Raw genomic sequence first — 23966 nt, 5'->3', positions numbered from 1 at the left:
TATCAGTACTGACCATTCTTTTCTTTTTCACTTGACTGCTTTTCTCACATACATTTATTCCTCCTTCACCCATAACTACTCAACTATTCTTTGTCTCTTACAGAGAACTATAGGGCTGCCTTCCATGGACTTTCTTGCAAAACACAAGTAAGCTGGAGAGCAGCTCTACAGAGAGAGACCTGGGAGTCCTGGTTGCCAATAAACTAACCATGAGCCAGCAATGTGCCCTCATGGCCAAGAAGGCCAGTGACATCCTGGGATGCATCAAGAAGACTGTGGCCAGCAGGTCAAGGGAGGTTCTACTCCTCCTCTACTCTGCCCTGCTGAGGCCTCATCTGGAGTCCTGTGTTTAGTTCTGGGCTCCCCAGCTCAAGAGGGACAGGGAAGTGTTGGAGAGAGTCCAGCACAGGGCCATGAAGATGATCAGGGGACTGGAACATCTTTCATATGAGGAAAGACTGCGGGAACTGGGACTACTTAGTCTGGAGAAGAGGAGACTGAAGGGGGATCTCATTAATATTTACAAATATCTAAACAGTGGATGTCAGGAGGTTGGGACATCCTTTTTTTTTCTATAGTAGCTAGCAACAGGACAAGGGGTAATGGCATGAAACTGGAACACAAAAAGTTCCACTTAAACATAAGAAGAAACTATTTCACTGTTCAGGTGAGGGAGCCCTGGCACAGGCTGCCCAGAGGGGTTGTGGAGTCTCCTTCCTTGGAGGTCTTCAAGATCTGCCTGGACACGTTCCTACGTGACCTGATCTAGGTGAACCTGCTTCTGCAGAGGGGTTGGACTACATGATCTCTAAAGGTCCTTTCCAACCCTACCATTCTATGATGATAAGCCAGAGCTAGGAAGGCTCAAAAGCAGTCTCTAAACTCTGAGGGATCTGTATGCTCATGTATTTGTTCTGCACCAGCCTGTAAGGCTTAAAAATGTGAACTGTTGCTGAGCAGTATTTCAGGTGAGTGAAACAAAGTGTGAGATATTCCGCGATTAAAAGACGCAACAGCCTCAAAACAAGCCAACAAAAACTTAAAGCGTAGAGAAAGCCAGGTGATCTAGAGTGGAATTCAGTTCAAGGTTGAGGCCTTTAAATTACATGTAGGTATATATTGCTGTGTTTTAACTATAAAAAACAATGGCTCAGTGGAGATCATTTGCCTAAATATTGGTGCCTTTTGAAGTATTTAAATAGCTGAAGACGTGGCTGGCACTTCCAGCACAAGGGAAGCCCGTGTCCTTTTGGGATGGCTGGATGCCAGAGAGGACACCCTCTCGGTGCTCAGATGATGCTGGACATCTATATGTGAATCTTGTCCCCAGCCAATATAGTCAGTAAGACCTAAGAAGCAACTCAGATCATTCTAAATTAGGACCTGTTGTGAGTCACCTGTTCAGCGAGTGACTGAATAAATCACTTTATATGCCTGTATTGGCTGATACTGTACCATTGGCAGTACTGCCTATAACTGGAGGTTTAACACCTAGTGCCTATATAGATGCCTTCCTGACCTTGAGTTGTCCTGGGAGTATCAAAGAAGCAGTGGCAGCTATGAAAACACTTAGGTCACCCAGCAGCTAGTGCCGGGGACTAATAGTTTCATGACTTGCATGACTGATCTAGTCTTTTTAACGTGATCTGCCCTTCCAAAGAGATATGATCATACAGGATTTTTTTTAGCACTTATTTCTTATATGAACAGATCCAGCTTCTGGTAGTGTGACCCAAGCTGATATATCTTCCTGCTTTGCCTCTGCTGGGTGAACCAGTCTCTTTTTTGTAACTCTTTGCAACAATTTCAGCCTAGGAGATAAGTGTTATCTTTTGTTTCAAAGGGTGGTGTGATAAAGAAATATTCAGGCTGCTGCTAACAGCTTAGGGTGTTATTTATTACTCACATAACAGCACAGGAGAGTTCTGTACTGAGTTCTAATATGTGATGTATGATCTCTTCTTTGTTTCTTTTTCAGCTTTTGCTAAGATTCCTTGGGTCTAAGTGCTTTGCTGTTCACCTGGCCTGTTTCTCTGTCAGAATAGCTGGTCTGTTCCTTCTGACAATGTGACCAAGGTGTCCTTTTGCCAGAACTTGTTTGACACCACCAATGAAATAAAGAGACCCTGAAATGTCACCAATGGCCACACTGGCTGCTTCATTGAACTTGCTATTCTTCCAGTGAGTGTGATCTAATGGAAAGCAGAACATTCTTATTATAGCAAGCTATAATTCACTGGCAGAACTCTCAAGTGTATGCAGATATCAGCATAACAGCTTCAGAGGAGCAGCTGGGCCAGGAATCTGTTGGCTGCACCATTCTCACAGCAACATGGAAAAAAACTGTTTTTCCCATCTGCTAAACTTCAGTAATTTAAAAAATGTGTTCATACTGCACTGGGATGAAAGCAAAAAGTGTTCTTGCAAGAACTTGTCCTGAGCTGAGCTATCAGCATTCAGGGCACTGGTTTGGGAAGCTGAAAAGAAATCTATTCACTCTCCCTCTGCGAGGGTGGTAAATATCAAGTTATTTATCCAAACTGGATCAGTTCTAACAGAAGAGACTGAGAAACTTTCAAATAGATTGATGGTGAGATCACGTATCTGGAACAAGAAAACAGCTCCTGATGTGAGATCAAAAGGCATGTGTTTTCCCCAGTCAAGGCTGTGTCCTTTTCACTACACCTGCAGGGATGATGCTCTCCTGTGGTGATCTGGAATTCATCCTGGACCTGTGAGGCCTCTTCCTGATGAAAATGTTGTCAGACCTCATGCTTTGCCATGCACTGGGGTTTCGGCGAATCACAACTTTTCAGCTCATTCTCACCAAAACACACTCTGCACTTCCCAGATCCTCGCACCAGTCTGTTGCGATCCTCCAAAGTTACAGTGTCGTCTCCTAACGTTGGTGGACAGTAGGAAGACGTCAGACAAGAGAAAGTGAGCAGACCACTGCTGACACCTTTTTTTTTTTTACATTATATAACCATTGCCTTTGATGTTCTCTCTCTCTTTCTCCCCATTTCCCTCTGCCACCGGCATTGCTGGCTGAAATCGGTGTTTTACGGCTTTCCCTCGCTACCGCCGTCAGCTTTCGATTGCCACACGGTTCTGGCGGCCAGGGCAGCAGCGTAGCACCGTGCCCCGGCCGACGCAGCCCTTCAGCTCCGGCTGCTCCCACAGGCCACCGTCCGCTCCCACAGGCCACCGTCCGCGGCTGCCCCCCCGCCCGGCCCGGGCCCCAGCGCCGGCCTTCGGGTGCCCTCCAGCGTCTCCTTCCCCAAACAACTCCGCAGAGCAAAGCCCGGAACAGACGATCCCGCCGGAGTGATGCTCCACCGGGGTGCCTGAGGATCGGGCGCCGAATTGAGGTTTGAATGCCATTGTCTGGGTCATCCTTCACTCAAGGTAAGAACTGTAAGCGCCCAGCTGATGGCTGAGAAAGACTAGCCTTGCCGCGGTCAGGAAAGCAACACGTCCCTCGTGGTGATCCGAGTAGCTCTTTGGAGGGCTGCCTTGCCGGAGATGTTCCCTGTCTAACCCTTTAAAGGACGGCGTTACCAAACACAGAACAAGAAGTCACTCACAGTTTGTTCTGCAGCCCATACGAACACAAGCTACAGACTGTGAGACTTTTATCCAGATTTTTTCTCTGTTTAGGTAACTTCAACAAATCTAGCATTTGGCTCAGAATAATCTTGTGGATAAATGACAAAATAAAAGCAATCTGTTCCATTTGACTGTTTCTAATGAGCATTATCAAATTCTGACCCTACTGACCTTAACAGCTATTCTCATGTCACTATGTGAGGGTTCCACTTAAGGAATACACAGCAGCCTTCAAATGAAAAAAGAACACGTTGCTGTAGGCATGGGGAACATTTACCTTACAAGTATTTCACAAAAGAAAGACATATATGAATGTATAGGCCTCTGGATACTGGGTTTAAGTTGGTGTAATGGACTCCATAAATATATGCAAGACCTAAAAGGAAAATTTAGGGAGAAACAGTCTTCATTAAATGAATATTTCACTCCTATTATTTAACCGATTTTGAAGGAAACTGGCAATAAGCTCTGAAATGTATCTACAATACAGAAAAATAAGTTTTCTCAGGCCCTTAAGTAAGAAGGTAAGTATTATAAGGAATAAAGGATCCAGCTAATTTTTACTCTAATTTTTACTTTAATTTTTACTTTAATCCATGTCTTTTTACTGTAGTGATGCTGGCAAATAATAATTTTTTCAAGACTTGCTTATTTTTTAAAATTTTTCTTTTTATCATAGTCTAATTGTAAGTTCTGTCAAGCACACTGATTCATGGCTTGGTTCCTGGGAATCATCCCTGAATTCTGAAGCAAAATCATCTCTTTTTTTGTCCTGAAAATCATCTCTGAAATTTGATCTGCTCTACTTTAACCCTTGACTTTGATATACATTATTATTTGCTTTTTTACTTTAATGCTACTGAACATTATTCTTCCTACCCCAGCTACTAAGACTACTTTGAAGACAAAGGGTCTGCCAGTTAGAGGCATGTCCTAAATTGTTGTGGTTTCTATCTTTTTCTTTACAAGTGAGCCCCGAATTATCATGGATAGTTGTGTTGCTATGGAAGATTTGATAATGTAATGTTTCTTCCTTCTTCCCCTCTTTGGCTTCAGAAGAAGTCATCTAGCAATGACTTAGTGTAGCACATTGTTGAGCCTTTTTGTGGAGAGTACACAGCAAGGCCACATTGGCTTTACTCCCTCCATGAAGTCAGGCCTTGAGTGTTATTAGCCTTGGCAAGAGATGGAGAGCCCTGCTCTTTCCCTTTCTGCACAGCAAGAGCAGGTTGCAATCCTTCTTATACTGCTGTGATCTTGGCTATGTTTCCTTACAAGCATTAACATTTTGGTTAGAGTAAGTGAATAATGTAGCTTATACCAGGTCTCTTTCTACAGCTTATGTCTCCATACAAAGAAATTTCTTTAAGCCAAGCAAAGAAACATTGTCCTTTTTTTTTCTAACAGCATTATTCACATGCAACAACACATCTGAGACAATCAAAGAGTCTGAGGACCACCACAGAGCCTGTCTCTGTCCTCCTTGCACTCTCCCATCAGATATTTAAATATATATTAATGAGATCCCCCTGACCCTTCTCTTCTCTATCTGAACAGTCTCAGCTTTTTCAGCCTTTCTTCACAAGGGAAATCTTCCAGTCCATCATCTTCTTGGCCCGTCACTGGACTGTCTGTAGTAGCTCTGCACCTTGTACTTGGGAGCCCAGAAATGGAGACAGTAGTCATCAGGTAGTAACAACATGTGATCCTACTGTCCTAGACCAGATTCAGACATCATCACTTCCAGCAGATTTCCTCCCTCAGGGAAATGATGCTTAATGCTTAGCATTTGAGTGGCTTGCAACCAGCATTTGAGACAGGAAGATGGGAACAGCAATGTAAATTTGGATGATTTGTTTATATAGAGTATTTACAGTAAATTATAATCACACAATGATTTTACATTTAGCAGACATTTTGGACAATGACTTCAGGACATTTTAGACAATGTAGGTACTAGACAGTCAGGACTAGTGGACAGATTAGCATACTGACAGGACAGCCATGCACTACCAGGCTAGAGTGGCAAATAAATCCCCTCCTCCAGGCTTGACTTAGTAGTCCCCAAATTGATACCTGGTGCTGTCTGAGATGCCTGGGGCATCTGCATGAGGTACACTCAGACAACTGAGGCCTGACTTCCAGCCTTGATGCATAGGTGAGCACATCCATGGACATATAGCAGCTTTTGAAGTACCCTACAGAGCCCAGCTGCTGCTTTAGATGTGCTTGGGTCCTGGTTCATGGCCAGAAAGCTTACTTGGTGGCCTTGGCTCACCTGACCCTGAGCAGCCATAAAGGCAGCCTGGTTAGAAGGGTAAAAATGATGAACAGAAGAAATTGTCTGCCAAAAAGATACTGAGAGAGGAATGATGGACAGCCTGGGACTGCCAGCCTAGAGACTAGGCCTGGGAACCACAGGCCTCCTTGAAACGTGCAACTGGGGACCCAGAAACATCTCAAGGTACCACCAATAAGTGCAAACCAAAGGATTGTAATGGCAACTTACCATCTTGAGAAGGTGGAAAACAGCACAGACAAATAAAATTACTCTGAGAGAACAGAAAGCAGATTTGTGTATTGGCTGTTACAGGTGAAAAATAGAAATTAACAGCATCTATTGGCTGCTCTAAGTAGGATCTTCTACACCCTCCTATGTCCTTCTGTTATAAAAAGGACTTATTTTTTATCCAAAATGAAATCTCTCTCTCAGAACTTCCTGGTTGAACCCCACATGAACTTCCCCCAAACTCTTGGACTCTCACTGGGGACTCTGGCTGATTCCAGACTCTGTGTTGGGGAACTGCTTTGAAAGGAGACTCTGTCTGTTATCTTAGTGCTTGGGTCTGTCCTCCCCTTTTTAGGGGAGGGTTGGATGTCCCTCCTGGGACTGGTTTGTTCTTCCCTTTTGGGATGGTTTTGCTTTCTGAAATCTGCCTAAGTTGCTTCATGTAAATATTATATATATAAAGTATGTCAGCTGTTATATTATTGTTTATAAGTTTGCTTCACTAATGACAAGTCATAGTAATCCATAGTAGTATGTGTGTAATATTGTAATAATGATATATGTGGTAGTGGTTGTTGCTGTCATTGGTTGTACTACCCTGCTGCTTGACGCCATTATTGATTGACACCATGCTGTCAATTGATACTGCATTACTGACTGGTGATAATAATTTGTAATAGCCTGATATGTAGTCAGTCATATTCACTTTACTAATGTTTGTATTAGCTTTATTAGCCATATATATATTTGCCAGCAGTGATTTTTGTGGTTGTATACTTGCTAGTGGTGATTTTTTGGTATTTTGTGGTAATCTGTAGTAAAGAAGGGAAGTTTAGAGGATAAAGCCTCTGTGTCCTTGTGTATTATATAATCCTAGGAACCCACATTCATGACAGGCTGTGTAACCTTCCAGGTTGTGACATCTGAAAGTGTTGTTAAACCCTGGCACAGGCTGCCCAGGGAGGTGGTGGAGTCACCATCCCTGGAGATATTTAAAAGCCATGTAAATGAGATGCTGAGGGACATGGTTTAGTGGTGGGCTTGGCAGTGTGAGGTTAGTGGTTGGACTCAATGGTATGAAAGTTCTTTTCCAACAGAAATGATTCTACGATTCAATGATCTGCCAAATGCCAAATCACACTTTAAATGAAGCCCTTGATTTCAAAACACAGGGAATGCTTTTTGGCACCTCAAAGCCTCTAGTCTGTGTCACAACTTAATTGCTCTTCATAATTTGGATTAATTTTTTTTCCTTGAAATTCAGATGGTTTTATTTGCGATACTGTTACTCACTCAATCCAAACGAAAACATGTTCAATTGCTAATCAGACATCTGATTTATCATCGTTTCTTGTTAGGCATTCTGATTGCAATGAATTTCACATGACCGTGAAATTCACTGTTCAAAAGCAAGTTGCTGTCGTAACAAAATGAAAAAGACAAAAGTGGCTCCAGTGTCGCACTGTGTGTAGCTTATTGTGAAGGTGGTTTGACAGTCTGGGTGCAACAAGCATTCCAGTTGGCTGATATCAAAGCAAGGACCAGCTTGACGCTCAGAAAACAAAGCACATTTCAGCTGCAACCAGGCAGTTTGTCAGAAAGAGTCTTGCACTTTCCAACTAACTTTGCAATAAGAATAATTTGTTTGTGCCAGTGTGCCAACAGTTTTATTTAAAGCATTCAATGAAAAATACCAACATGCTGTTATTCCTCTTAACAACAACTGCTGCACTGTAGATTTTAATTTTTCAGAAATAACAGTCTCATGTTACACTTACAGACTTTATTTCTCTGTTGAAATATGTTCCCTTGTGTTATCACAGTCCATCCTTGAAGTGTATAATTAGAAAACCTATCTGTAGAAGCAATATGTCTAACAATTTTAAGCCAGGGAAATACTTTACACAAATAAGTTATATTTTTAACTTTTCTTGTTGACAACAAAGCTGCCAAGGTGGCAACTACTGTCACGTCCAGTGTGTCTGAATATGTGTGTGTTCCCGTTCCTACCGACAGAAATTGACTGTGTATTCCTCACAAGTTTAATAATTGCCCATAATTTTATTGAAAAATTAATTTTCACTGAGACAACAATGGACTCATACTTATGTTTTGCATGGCAAAGCTCATCTGGTATTAACTGAATCTCTCACACAAGTTCTATAGAATTGCTTGTATTTTCTTTTACTCGTTAGAGGACTTCCAGGAACAGAGCTCTGAGCAGGACCACACCTGCAAATGAGCACCAGCAACTCACTTTTCACCTTTGTTTTTTTTTGAGCAGCCATTCCAGAATGTGTCCTTTGTTTTTTTTTGTGGCCACCAGTGACAAGATTTTTTCAATTAGATTCACAGATGAGCTTTTATGTACTGTTCACATCTGTGCATCTTCTTTGTTGCCCTCTGAATCACTCAGTTATGGATAAGAAAAGAGAAAACAAAAGGAAGAAGAGATCCTCCTCTTGCATGGGGGGGTCAAAAGAGAAATCTGTGCACTATAATGTTTTTGATTACTGATACACAGTGGATCTTTTACTAAAATGATGAGAAGCTTCATTTTAAAAAGGTCAAGAGACTATGGCAGGACTATTGGCTTCAACTGCATTCTCCAAGCAGGTGGATTCAGACTTTGAAAAAGATCTCCCAGCTTGGATAAATTTGGGTTAAAATAGATTGAAAATGCAATGAAACTGATAACTCAAGTTACAGGCAATTGAAAATTGAGCCTAGTGTTTTGCAAGAAAGGCTGGCCCATCTCAGTTATGGAACATAAGCAATGCTGGTCATGGAAAGATACATGTTGAAGTAGGTGTTTCTTTCCAGAAAATATTTTTCAAACATTCGTGAGAACTGGGAACAAAATCTCAGTCTACTGACTGTTCTGAGGGTGTCCATCTTCCCCTTTCTATTATGTGGAACCTCTTGCATCTCCCATCCCTTGTGTTGCGGACATAGGATTGGATTGAGCATCCATCCCCAAGCAAATAATCCTAATGGGGAAATCTAGTCTCAAGAAAATTTCATATGCCTGCATGAAAGTAAGTGGGTAGTTGAATGGTGTTATTAAGGATCAGTCTAATACCTTCATGTTGGCCTTTATTAGACATTGATGTTTGTCGACCCGCTTTAATTGCCCGAACACAACCCCACGAGAATAACTGTATATAGATAGAGAAGTCCCACTAAATTCAAAAAGGTACATGTACTCACACAGCTATTTTTGTGAGTGTTGTGTTTGCAACTAGAATTACTAAACCCAGCTGCTACTATGGAAAACCTGCCCCTAAACCCAGCATGGGTTTGGAATCAGTTAAAACTGTAAGACCAACTAATATAGGTTTCAGGATAATATAAAGCATGATCTTATTCAGTCATTTCATTCCTTGTATACTTTTTCCTGCAAGAACTGCTGTTTAAAAATCTCAACCCAAAGCCTTTTTCCACACCTCACAGCTTTGGCTGATGCTAATTTTGCCTGTTCTTTGGCTAGCTAGAAGTTTGCACTTAAACTTACTGGACTCTTGAGTGATCCACAGGTGGTCTTGCGGGTTAACTTCACAGGAAGAGATTAAATGATCATGATTTAATTGTGATTGAGAACTAAGCACACATCTTCCTTTCAGCATAACTTTCCAACAGTAAGTTCCTCCCTCACAGCCTTGTAACACACTCTCCCATGCGCATACACAAGCATGAATAAACAAGAAAACAAAACACTATCAAACTGTTTCTTTCACAGACTAAAGAAAGATTATTTTCAGACTTGAATTCTTTGGAAGGACAGAGGATGTCAACTATCAAATGCATAGGCATAAGGAATTTTGAAGAGAACAGCATTTAGTTTTTTGTTGACTTTTTTTTTTTTTTAACTATTAGTATAAAGCATTAAAGAAGATTCCTGTAGTGTTTTAACAATCTGCACCTCATACAGTTGGAAGCTTTCTGTTCCACTTAATGCTATCACACAGTATTTCCTAAACTGCATTTTAAAATTTCTTTTTGAGATAGACAATATTTCACATTCAACTGAGGTGTTGTTAATTAAACATCTGGAGATTGTTAATACGGTTCCTGACAATCAAAGAATACCATCCCATAAAACACAATGTAAAAACCTTTTTTTTCACAGTTCTAAGAAAACAAGATTGTACATAAATATGTCACAAATAGCTCAGTACATTGGTATCATCAAAATAATATTAAGCCCAGCTGATATTGTTGCATATTAAGGGCCAAATCCTGGCTCAATGTGCAGTTGAAGCCTAAACAGATGTTTAGAGAATAAAGCCGCCCCGAAGTGCTATACTGGTAACAATACTATTTGTTAATCTACCTAAGATTTTTGGCCTGAGGTACGTACCTAATTTGAGCTAAGGAAGGAACACATGGCCAGTGGTACTTGGCTGCTGTCCTAGGACATGTCTTTATGGATTTAACACAGCCAAGGGCAGTGGATACTGAGGAGCAGTCTTACTTCTGGGTACGACAGTTTTGGCAGGCATTTGTATCTACTGTTCTCCCAGAATTTGGCCAAGAGTTCGAAATCCTGTACATCTTATTCAGTAGTCCCACTGGAGTCAATGGAACGTTTTGCTGAGTAAGATGAAAAGGATTTGGCCCCCAAAGTTTTTAACCCTTTAAGTAGTAAGAGAATAGTTTGATTGCACTTAGCCTATCATTCACAAATAACTTGCTACTCAAAACCAGAAGACGGCTGTGGATGTAGAGAAAGGGTTGGCTCACAAAGAGGAAAGCGTGAATTAACTTCTGACTACACATAGCATTTTGAAACTGAATGCCTGAAGGGAAAAAGAGACACTTGCACATGACAATTTCACCCAGTGTTCATCTGAGGCCAAAATAACTGTTTCTTCAGTTCATAAATACTATCTTACAGGTACCTGAGAAACACTGAAAAACTAGAGTATGCATATGTGTATGTGTCCATTGGACTGGATGAATATGCAACTTCATCTAATAGTATTGCAATTTTACAGGAAAATATTGAAGCAGATGGATTTTTCAAAGAGCTTCCTAAATACTTTCATATGGAACTCACAGTCACGACTGTGGGAAAAGAGAAATTTTGCTGTCATGAACGAGAAGCTTTTGGTGACTGGAATGGACAAGAAAAACATTTTCATGTTTAAAACAAAGTAATCTTACTGTGGTACACAATTTCATGTTTTGTCCTTTGACTGAATTAAGCGGGATAAAGTATACCTATATGCTAATTAATCAAAACTATATGACTGCTACTTCTACTGAAAGTCATTGCAACATATTCTGATATCATGCAAGACTCCAAAATAGAACTTGGGGTTTAAAACTGTATAGTCAGGATACAGACACGAACTCTAAGTTAGAGCTAGCGAACAGGACTGAGTCCCATGGAGTTTAATCCCAACCGACAGATGCAATTACTTCATCTCTAATGCGGTGTCACGCTAATGCTGATGCTCAGTGTGTCGCTGCAGCAAAGCTACAAAGAGCAGAGCATAAGTCCTGAAAAAGCTTGCCTTATCACGTGTGCACTTGCACAATTTTATTGTGTTTCCCTTTTGCAAATGAGATAAAAACTTGGTTTATAAACATTGCTAAGAGCAGGCCTTTTCATTCACACTGGAGCCTGAATGGAGATGGCAATCTTAAGAAAACTGCAAGTGAAGCCTGTGTGAACTATTTAAGATGAGAGACTTTATGCCCTTTTAGCTGTAGTAAATTTTAGTTCCTTCCTAAACTAAAGGATGTAGACATTTTGTGCTGAGAGCAGTCCTCTGGTAGCAAATTCTCAGGGGACATTATGGGCTGCATTTCCCTTTCGCTAACAGAGTAAGATTAGGTTTCATGCTTAATTCCCCCACTGCATGCTGAAATTAGGAAGAATTAGGAAGGTAATACAAGTTGAGCAAAGACTTCACTCCCAGTTATGGGTTAACTCTCTGTTCCTGCTAAAAAAAAATTCACCTTTTCCCTAACATGCTGTTTCATGCCACCTGTATTAAAGATGATGAAAACTGACTAATTTGCACCATTAAAACTGTTGCAAAACGATGTTTTTTTCCATGTCATCACAAAAATGCTACTTAAAGGGTTAATTATACTGCTGTGCTGTGTTGTGCTGGTAAACATTTTTCCTTACTGCTGGTTAGACCCGTTTTTAAATACTGACTGGGACAGAAGAGACTGAGCTGGCCCTGGACTCCCTTGTCTTGGCGTTGGGCATGGATATCGTACAGCAGGATACGCCCACAGTGGCCTCGGGCAGCTCATCTTCCTCTGTCCATTCATTGAGATCCGGGTTATAGCACTGAATGCACTTCTTGTATTTTTTCTCTATTTCATTCCAGCCTCCCACTAAGTAGATTTTCCCATTGAGGGTGGAGGCCCCAGCTGTGCTAACCCCGGTCTGAAGTGGTGCCACGTAACTCCACTGCCCCGTGTAAGGACTGTAACACTCCACAGGGAGCACGTCGACCCTTTCGGCTCGTCCCCCTAGCTGAGACCCACCCATGACATAGACCCTCTCCAGCAGGGACACCGCGCAGTGCCACCCCCTCGGGGTGCTGAGGCTGGACTTATCCTGCCAGCTATCCTTGCTGGGGTCGTACATGCACACCGAGCGAGAGTACGCGTTGTTAATGTAACCTCCCGTGACCAGGATCCGGCCGTCAACCACCGCACTGGCGTGGCAGCACCTGGGCACCTCCAGCGGGGCCTTCATCTGCCACTGGTTCGTTGCAGGCACGTAGCATTCCACCGAGGACAGGCAGCCCTCCGAGTTACGACCACCCACTGCAAAAATGAGGCCGTTGAACACGTTCAGGCTGAAGTGGGTGCGCCGCTGATTCATGCTTGCCAGGTGAATCCAGGTGTTGAAACGAGGATCGTATCTGGAAGCGTTACAGAAACAGAGGGTAACCGTCTTGCATACTTCTCTGCTAAATCCTGCTGTCCCGTCTCTGTCCCTCTGCTGCTGCAGCTGTGAAGTTGTTCAGCCCATTAGGAGTTAGTGGAATGAAACTGATACTACTGGCTAAATTTCCAAATACACTGATTTGATTGGAGAAAAATCTGTGTCGTTCAAATGTGGTATTATTTCAGTGAAGTAAATCTGACTCTTCCATAATTTGATTTTGTACAATAACCTCACTAGAATACTGAGAAGATATACCTTCAACACACAATAGAAATTGTGTGAGGTTTTTTCCTGTTTATGCCTATAACAAGTGTGTCAAAATTTACTCAAAGACACAAAAAAATGTTAGATGTTTTACACCTGCATCTTTTTAATACTTTCTAAACAGTATTTTTTCTGTGATGCTTGTATGGAGTGAGATTTATATGGAAAATACATCTTTCTTTTTTACACCATTGCTATCTGAAAGAGCACTCTCTGTCCTTGACATTGAAACAAGCAATTTTGAAACAGAAAATAGCAAATAATGAGTCCTAAAGGAGTTGAACGAGGTACACTGGTAGGCCCACACATTTCTCCTCTTGCATGCCAAAGAAACCCGAGAATCACATGGGAAAAAGACTACAGGTAAGTAAATATGAATTGTTATCTGTCATTGAGCATTGTCTCTGAAAGCAAGTCCACAGACACACTGATGTGACTTGATGTGCTCAAGCTTACTGGCAGAACTGGGAGCAGACCCCATTTAGCCATGGACCACAAGTATTCTCCCACCTCCTCCCCACAACCAAAATGTGCACCAAGTACACAGCTTTTTGTGAAATTGTGAGGCATAGGTTGAAGGCAAAAGGTCAGGAGAGTAACAGCAGCATCTCCTTTACATGATACATTTTTCTGATAAAGTACATTACACAATTGTAGTGGTCTTGTGTGGACAAGTCTTGGTAGTGAGTCTACAGGGGCGGCTTCTAGAAAAGCTGCCAGAAGCTTCCCCAGTATCTGATAGGGCCCGTGCCAGTCAGCTCTGAGGTGGACCCAATAATGACCAAGGCTGAGACAATTAGCGATGGAGGTAACACCTCTGTGATTAATGTATTCGAGAAAGGGAAGAAGTCGCTGTAAAGTTGCAAAACTGCAACAACAGAAGGGAGTGAGAATGTAACAACATCTCTACAGACACCAAGGTCAGTGGAGAAGGTGGCAGAGGAGGTGCCCAGGCACTGGAAGAGAGATTCCCCTGTGACCTGTGGTGAAGACCATGGTGAGGCCCTGTCCCTGCAGTCCATGGAGGCCATGGGAGAGCAGAGATCCACTCGCAGCCCGTGGAGGACCCCAAGCCGGAGCGGGTGGATGCCTGAAAGAGACTGTGTCCCTATGGGAAGCCTGTGTTGGAGCAAGTTCCTGACAGAACCTGGGAATCCATGGAGAGGAACCCTCAATGGACCAGGTTTGCTGTCAGGACTGGTGATCCTGTGAGGGACTCAGGCTGGAGCAATCAGTACCTGAAGGACTGTTCTCCTGATGGATGACCCACGTTGGGGAAGCTGTCCCCATGGGAGGCCCCATGCTGGAGCAGTTTGTGAGGAGCTGCAGCCCATGGGAAGGACCCACGTTGGAGAAGTTTGTGAGGGACTATCTCCCATGGGAGGGTCCCCACACTGTGGCAGTGGGAAGTGTGAGGAGGCCTACCCCTGAGAAGAAGCGGTCGCAAAGTCCATCTGTAATGAACTGGCTGTAACCTCCATCCCCCATTCACCTGCACCACTGAGTCCTGGGTAGAAGAAGGGGTGGAGGGAGGTGTTTTAAGAGTTTGTTTTTATTTCTCATTTTCCCTGCTCTGTTTTGATTGTTTATTAATAAATCAAACCATTTCTACCCAAGTTGAGTCTGTTTTGCCCATGATGCTAATTGCTGAGTGATCTCCCTGTCTTTATCTTGACACAGGGAAGCTCTTGTTACATTTCTTTTTCTCTCCCCTGTCCAGTTGAGGAGGGGGAGTGATAGAACGACTTGGTGGGCACCTGGCACCCAGCAAAGGCTAAACCTCATTCACTTTGTATGATGGTTGATGTCCTCAGGGAAAGTTACTTGAATATTCCTTCAGGATGCAGAAAAGGAAAGCATTGGTAGAGCTGCAGCTATGCATTGCCATTGCATGTCCATAGTCTGTTAGTGAGTAAAAAGCTGAGTTCTCTCACCTCCAGCCTTTGCTTCAAGCTACTGTGTGCTGACAGCTTTTAGGTGGAACGACCTAAAAATGAGTACCACTCATGTAGCTCTTGCATGTTAGCCTATGTGCTCTTCTAACCTTGCTATCGTTAGTGCAGTCCTTGGATGATTGTAATATTTCAGAAGTGTGGTATTATTTGGAGCACACTCTAGGAGACAAATATAGCCTTCAAGAGATGGTGACATTGTTTCTAAACTCATGATAAATGAAAAAGCTAAAGGATATGAAAAACAGTGTAATAGCTATTGAGAACACGGTGGCTGGTGCATAGAAAGTCAAGATTAGAATACCTAAAAGGTGTTTTTCAGAACTTTCTGTGAGGCATCAGAAGCTCTTGAAATGTAAAAAGTTTCACCTTGTCTGATTTGGTACATTTTAATGATATCTTAGGACACACCAGAACTTACTAGTTATATTGCTATTTACCTCCTCCACTCAGAGGAAGTTTTTTCAGTTTCTCTCACTTCTCATAGTGCATGTGTAACCATGCTGAAGTTTCTGCATAACTTCAGTTGCATATTTCTCTTCGTTCAAACTTTAGTACAGAATACCATCCATACCTTCTGCACCCTGTCCCGTTTCTATTTATCTGAGCAGTTCATGCTGCATGTCACAAACCAGCGTAGTCTATCTACCTGCACTGTGTGGAACAGATTTCTCCATTCCTTTGAAATAAATAACCAGTTACCTGCAGAAATTGCTGACTGCATGCTTGGCTTGGTTCCTGGCATCGTTCTGGTCTTCCCCACCAGCCACATAGAGAAATCCATCCATCACGGTGACACACTGATTAAAACTTTTAGCAGGCATTTCACTCAGCTTCTTCCATCCGCTTTCGGGGTCTCTGTATAAGATGTCTCTGCTAAGAGACTTTTCTGTTAGAGCAGGGCGTCCCCCAACAGTAACTAAGACTCTGAAACCTCCACGAATCCTTGTTCTTCTGGACTGAAGTGTGTTCTGGTGATAGGGAAGCAAATGATAGTTCATGGCATCCACTAGGAGCTTATGGCACTCTGCATCTTGCATCATTCTTGGCACAGTTTGAACGTAATTGACAAGGTCTTGGGCTGAGATGGTACCAAAACGGATGTTACCTAAGAGATCGGCAGCAAACTTTACTCTTTTTTGGTCAAATTCCAGCCATTTTATTGCAATCTGGAATGCAACAATTTCAGAAGGCAACTGTAAGTCATCATCTGCAAGAAGTTCATTAATCTGATCAAATGTAAGTTTTAAGAACTGATCCGTTTCTGAAAACTCAATGAAGTTGTCCCTAATAAACTTGTGCGCTGCTTCCTTGGTTGTTTTCAGTCCGTACGTTTCTGCAATATTGGCAACATACATACAATTCTCAACACTGATTTCTTGGATTAGAAAATCACAGCACATCTTTACAAGAGTGTGAATCTGTAAATAAATTGCTGTGGAAATAATACTACCTATTGTATAAAGTGAGAGAGTAAGTTTTCCAGTGTAAGCATAAGCGATAACAGTAGCTAGACCCAATGGGGATACATCATTGAGGTCTACTCTTTGAGTGGATGGATCTTTCTTTAAGATGTTGTGGAAGTAGTCACTGCTTGAAGCCATCACTACCTTGTGAACATTGAAGGATTTGGTTTTGGTACTGATAGTCAAGTCACAAAGAAAATTTTCTTGCCTCATTCTGCTCAGACCTTCCAAGAGGTTTGGGCTATATAATGGATCAGAAACTTCAGATGAGATGCAGCTGAAGCCATTTCCTCCATCTAAGAGTCCATTCAAGCCATTCAGTTTACTGAGGGGGCCATCTTCCACAATGATGGTCATTTCATTGATATCTGCTTTGTTCTTTTTCACATTCTTCTTCTTAGGGGCCATGACTGCAATGAAATACTACAGCCAAGGGCTTGCTAAAAATAAAATGAAAATGTTTAGAGCTACGCTGCAGTTGTGAAATTTAATAGCTATGTGATTATGCAACAAATCTAACCTTTGTCAATACACAGACACAAAAACATTCCACATATATGATAATCTGTCTTCATAAGAACTATTATACTCTCCTAGATTAATAACAATTGATACTCAAACTGTGAAGAATTCATCTACAAGTAATTCCTTTTAAAAAAAATAACAAGGTAATAAATTAACATTCACCCATTATCACCATATTCAAAGAGTTAAATTCTCTGAATGAGTTTGAGAGTGCAAAATTTTGTAAAAATATATTTAAATCAGCCAGGTTCTAGACCAGAGTTCTTTAGTCTGAGGCCTAGGAAATATATAGGCCCCCAACTTTATTAATCCAGGGCTTGTATAGACTTACAGGTGAGTTCAGAATTTCACCAGGAAATACTAAGAATGGAAATGATTCTTAAAGAAAAGAAAAGCAACTCAACAAGATAAGACATAAAACCCCCCTGAATTTTAGTATGATGTCATATTAATATGTAAGATCTGCTCCAAACTATGTCCAGATTTTTGCAACTTTTGATTTTCCAGACTGATGACATTCTATTTCCCATGTCAGAGTTGCAAATACTTTCTATTCATAGCACATTTTCTGTGCTGTTTAATATCAGGAATTTTAAATTTATAATCCTACTTTCAGGATATTGTGAAGATGTAGAGAGAAGATGTCTAACTTTTATTTGAGAAAAAATGTCATGCAAACTCTAGGAAAGAACTTTAAACGAGTTCTTCGTGTGTGAAGGTAAGAATTCTTCCCATACAGCTACATTAGAACAGATACTTGAATTACATGTATCATCTCTAGGCAAGTTCCAGCTCTTGCTGAAATGAAGGGCCATGTTTTTGTTAAATGCAAGATGAGACAGCCCCTAAGCAGTTTTCAAACGAGCTATTTCAAATATGCTAATATGCCTTGAAGGAAAGCACTTATCTTCAATAACATAGTTAACCAGAATTGCTGAGACCAGCATTCAAAGTCAATCATACCATTTATGTCCAGTATTATATCCATTGATTTTAAAACAATTTCTACATGCAAATTTCCTTTGTGATCCTTCTGCTCATAAAAAACAGAACATGAAGAAATGACAAAAAAACCCTGGATTCTTTCAGATAACTTAATAAAAAGACTTTAGTAATATTTCTGTCTCGAATCTCAGCACATCAGTTTTTCCTGAAGCACATAGAATGTCACAAAATAATAATTTAATTATAGAAAGGAATGGTTGCTGCCTGTGGGCATCAGAATTTTTTTTTTTTGCCGCTGCTGGGTGATGACCATGTGCAGAGCAGTCGAGGGAAAGGGCCATGTGTGCCTCAGTGTCAGTGTCAGCCCGTGCTGACGTGAGCTGCGAGCCCTAAAATGTTGGTGTGGTAGAACGAGGGTCAGCTGCTGCCCGGCTCCCCCCGCTCCGGCTGCATTCCAGGAGATGCATCTGTTGAGAACTATCAGAGTCACCTCCCAGAATAGCAACCTCCCAGCAGCTTGCCATTTTAAGACAGGTTCAATTGGAGGTATAGCTGGTGTTTTAGTATATTTGCTTGTTTAACACAACTTCTGTTGCAAAAAACCGTATGATTTTGCAAGTGTCATGTATATTTGTTGGCATAGAATAAAAGCACAAATGAACTTGTGGATGCCTTTGTATATTATCTATGTAGTTAAAGGTTTGCATATTAATAGCCACAACTTTACAGCTGGCAAGGGCATGTTCTTTTGGCAGTCATATTTCTGATTCTAAATATTATTAGAGACCCGTAACTTAAAAACCTTAATACATGCAGCATTTAATGTTCATTGCCTCACATTGCAGAGCTCATTTAAATATATGACAGTTCTGCTCAAAAATGGCCACTCTCCAAAATTTTCTCCTGGAAAACACTTTTCCATCAGCAGAAATGTCACCTGTTAGGTTAGTGTACAAGCACGTAAGTGACAGGACATGCAAAACCAGTGAAACAAATCAAATGATACTATAGTAAATCCAAGTTTCTGGACATTGAAAGCACTGGATGATTTGGTTTTCTATACCTGTTTGCTTTCATCTAATTTATTTTAGCTTAAGAATAACTCATGTCAAAGGTCTAAAGGACCCCTGGAGAACCCTAAACAATGCATTCAACACCCTCCCCCCATCACAAAAAAAAAATTCTCTTCAAAACACTATTAAAGTGAGGAGTTAAAACCCCCTTACCCTCCTCAGAAAAATGTTGTCCCAGAGCTGTCCCAGAAGCTGTCAGTGCAAATGCCTCTTCCTTGGAAAATGAGACGACAAAAAGAGGGAAAATGTAGTAAAAAAGAGAGAGAAAGATCAGAGGCCACTAGTCCCAGCTTGTGGTTTTCAGTGTGACACTTTGCTGCCACAGCGAGCGAAAGAGACCGGAGCCTGCACTCGAGTGCTCTTTAAAATGACCCCTCCTCTCCGTGCCTCACTCCCTGCCTCTGCCCTGCCACGGAAGCTCAGCTTCCTGAGGCTATCTGGCCTCCAGAAAACAGGAGGATAATCCCAAACCCTCCAAATGCACAGGTACAAGGGAGGAAAGAGAAGGGAAGGTGAAGATGGTAGGTCCACAGCAGATCTAATTGTCCTAGGTAAGTATAGAGTGGATCATTGGATTCTTCATTTCAAAGCTGGGTGCTTAGGTGAAAACCAGTATGCTTGGGGAGGGTGACAGGTTTAGACAGGAAATAAGGAAGATATTTTTTATTATGAGGGTGGTAATACACTAGAACAGGTTGCCCAGAGAAGTTGTGGATGCCCCATCCCTGGAAATGTTCAAGGTCAGGTTGGATGGGGCTTTCAGCAACCTGACCTAGTTGAAGATCATAGAATCATAGAATGGTAGGGGTTGGAAGGGATCTTTAGAGATCATCTAGTCCAACTGCTTTGCAGAAACAAGTTCACCTAGATCAGATCACTCAGTAATGCAACCAGGTGGGGTTTGAAGACCTCCAGAGAAGGAGACCCACAATGTCCCTGGGCAGCCTGTGCCAGGGCTTCCTTCACCCTTACAGTAAAGAAGTTTTTCCTGAAGTGGAACTTTTTATGTTTCAGCTTCCTTCCATTACCCCTTGTCTTGTCACTAGATACAACAGAAAAAAGGGATGCCCCAACCTCTTGATACCCATCATTTAGATATTTGTAAATATTAATGAGATCTCCCCTCAGTCTTCTCTTCTCTAGACTAAACAGCCCCAGTTCCTGCAGCCTTTCCTCATAAGGAAGATGCTCCAGTCCCCTGATTCTTAGTGGAATCCATGGCAAGGGAATTGAACTGTATGATCTTTGAAGGTCCCTTCCAACCCAAACTCTTCTGTTACTACATTATTTGATGATCTAAAATAATCACCATCCTAACTTGTGGGTTATACCATACACCAGAATAGTTTACCTCCGCGTCTTGTCCAAGTCACTATCAGGAATAATACAAAGCCAAACCTCCACATCCCTGGAGAACTTCATCCCAGGATGCAACTGAATGCATGGGAAGGGAAGGATGTTGGGGGAGGTGGAAGTCAGAAGAAGGGAAGATATTCTCTTGGCTCGACTTTGTGTAATGCTTCATTTGGTAGATTTAGTTGATTGCCTCCAGGCTTGGATGGGCTATTACAACAACTGCTGCAAAACAACACTTCTTGTTTTGAACAAAAGGGCATTGCTATACTAGTGGAATTACAAAAAGTTACAAGATAATAATGAAAAAACAGAATAGGGAATTAAGAGGTGATCAAGCATGTGAAAAAAGAGTGAAGGAGGCAGAAGTAAAGCCAAACCCTCCTAATAGCTTTCCTTATGAAAAATAGTGCCATAGCTGTGAAAAACATAAAGATGAAGCCTTATTTAAAGACATATTTTTGGAAGTTCTTACTATATTTTTTTTCCTCATGTAGAATTTTTTCTGCCTCAAATACACAGCTCAACGTAACATCAGACAGAGGACAACTGATAGCATATATGTGGCATGCAAACTGGTCTTTGGAACTATTAATTTTCATTTTCTATTAATTTGCACATAACAAAGTCTTTTAAAACATAACCAGTACCAGGATAAGCTAAAAGTTATAATTTTTTTTAAGAAATAAAACTTTTTTGTAAAAAATTTTCAGATATTATTAACTTTTTCCCCCCTTATATCTTGAAAAAAAAAATAGTCTTTCTGCTTATTCCTTTTTAATGGCATATAAATTAATTACTATAAAATATTTTGTGCTGGTGAAATCCTTGCAATCAAGTCTTGAATTATCTTTTTAGTCAAAAGCACAGGTAGTACATTTTTTGGCAACACCTTAAGCCTCTCAAGATGTATCCTTTTAGGTACAAGTGAATTTCGGGGAAAAAATATTGGATTTGCTCCACGATGAACTCATCTATGTGAGTGACTAAGGAAAATACTATAAATCTATGCAGCAGTAGCAGGTCAAGTAGTAATGTTCTAAGAATTTTAGAGAGAAAAAAAGCCCAAACATTTCAAGAGATTTATTCTTAGCCCAATAAACAAGGATTATTGTTATTATTTGTTCCAAGCGTGTAAGTCAGAATCAGCAATAAGGAAAGCTCTTGTATCAGCAGAGACAGGCCTTAAGGCAACAACAACCATCTTTCCATGTACAACCATTTCTGCACTCTTTCTGGAAAATGTAAAGCTTTTTCTTTGAAGTCAGTATACTTTGATTTGGTGGTGGAACACGAGTGTCACGGCCATGACCACATCAAGATCTACCTTGGTCAACTACAGATGTTACCAAAACGCAGCCTCAACTTTAGATTGTGACTGCTTTGTTTGCTCTGAGCCTTTTCTGTATACTCAGCCAGACACTGTGAACCTCCCTCAAAGCCCATATTTAATTTGCTATAATATTTACAAAAATATCTTTAAATGCATTAATCTGAAGGTATTGAGTAATTATATTAGTAATGCCTTTAGGAAGCCTGGAGCTCCTCATGCAGATTGGAGATAACTGAAAGCATACTGAATTTCAGTGGGATCTGCAGTCTTTTCAATAGCTGCTCAATAAATGTGTGAACTACAACTCTCTAGGATCAAATACACAGGTCTTGATTTCTCTGAAGGTGGCTTTGTGGAACTGTGTTCCCAGCCCCAGGTAGGTCACTCCGACCTCCTCCATGAGGCAGACCTCCCCTGATGCTCAATCACTCACTCCCAGTTTATTGCTGAATTTTGCCCAGCCAAGATTCTCACATGGATCCAGACCTAGAAACTCTCACCTAGCTCTTCGCCTTAGCTCATACAAAGCCTATTTGTCTTTCTGGTTTTAGTCATTCCTTGGAAACTCAATGAGCACTGGCAGTAGGGCATGGAGACCCTAGGGATGAGATGAGAGCTTGCAAGCCTCAGAGCAGAGCTGATGGAAAAAGACAGCTCTCAAGAACATAGTAACAGAGCAATTATTGGAGCTGTATTTTTGTGTGTGGCAACTCTGCTTTTTCCTAATAGAAGTCCTAATAAAAAACCAAATCCGTGTAACAATCAGCACTGGCCATCAGTTTTGAAGGGCCAAGTTCCTCTGCCAAAGTTATGACAGGTGATACGAGAAATGCTGAAGCTAAATCTGGGTTAGAAACAGTTCTCTTGCTCTAGTAAAGTTTTCTGAGAGTTTAAGCACTTTCTTCCTCTTCATTGGCATGAAATAATGATGATTCAGAATATGGGCAGAAGTGCAGTAAGGAGATTTCCCTCATCCCAGGAAACCCAGTAACTTGAAAATTAAGGCTTTTAAACAACATATGGGAAACCTAGCTTCAACCACATAATCCAAACGACAGTCTGAGCGTCAACGTCCCTGCTCAAAGATGACTTTCACTATAATGTTGGTGCAGGCTGAATCTCTTCCAAGTTTTCTCTCTGCATAAATGCCACTTTGTAGAAATAATTTCATACTATTACGGCCAGAAAAATAAAGGAAAAGTAACTAGTTGCAGATGGCCGATTTTAAGGTAGGGTTGATGAAGTCTCTATGCACTTTGAAAATGAGTTATTCTGTTAAAGAAAAGTCGAGCATGAGAACTGGAGAGTCGGTCTGCAACAGAGACCTACATTTGCTTTTTTCAATACCCAACCTGAGCACTCTACCTACCAGCTATTTTGGTTTCTCTCCTGATAAATTTGCTATGTGCTGTGCCAAGCTGTAATAAGATCTATTTTGCAAGACTAGTAACCCTAACGTAACTCTAATCCTTCCCCTATAATTCAGATTGGGTATGCTCTTTTTAACACTTCCCCCAACCATGGCTTTAAAGAGTGAAAGGTGTTCTATATATCTGTTTTAATTTTATCTACATGAACTTCCAGGGAAATATTGCAAACCTGTAGATTTTTTTAAAGGAGGGACTCATACAGCTTGGAATCTTTCAAGCGCGTGCTCAGCCTCAGCACGCTCTGCGGCAGAGATCCTGTTTCAGCTGCGTGGTTCATACAGCACCAAGGATCAATTCCCTGCCCCATGTTTTCTGTAACCTTTGGTAAACCAGGCAGGAGCCATGCTAAAAGTTGTAGTGCCCAAAAGCGCTGTTCCCCTCTGAAAATTAAATTTAAAAAAGCATTAGCCACCTGTAATAAGGCAGGACTGAAGGAAAAGTCCTCTTCAGCCTGAGTACTGCCTGCTGCAAGTTAGGACAGCAGCAAGGTGCCAGCTGGTGCCAGCCACATCTTCATAGGCTTGGCCTTGCTACACCTACACATCCTTAGAGACAGGTAGGGTCAACAGAAGTGCCACACACCTTATG

The 23966-nt window shown here is 41.4% G+C and overlaps 1 protein-coding gene across 1 annotated transcript; it reads right to left on the bottom strand.

Moving 5' to 3' along the window:
* Positions 1-12278: 12278 nt before the first annotated feature.
* On the bottom strand, positions 12279-17127 carry KLHL31 (kelch like family member 31). Its single transcript, XM_010203226.2, has 2 exons — positions 15956-17127; positions 12279-13011 (listed from the first exon to the last, which is right to left on the bottom strand). The coding sequence occupies exons 1-2, from the start codon at positions 17125-17127 to the stop codon at positions 12279-12281; spliced, it is 1905 nt and encodes a 634-aa protein (XP_010201528.1).
* Between the last annotated feature and the right edge of the window lie 6839 nt (positions 17128-23966).

This window comes from Colius striatus, chromosome 2 (assembly GCF_028858725.1).
Source record: "Colius striatus isolate bColStr4 chromosome 2, bColStr4.1.hap1, whole genome shotgun sequence".
Classification (NCBI taxonomy): Eukaryota; Metazoa; Chordata; class Aves; order Coliiformes; family Coliidae; genus Colius; species Colius striatus.
The sequence above is the reverse complement of the archived record's forward strand: the minus strand, read 5'-3'. Positions and strand labels throughout refer to the sequence as shown.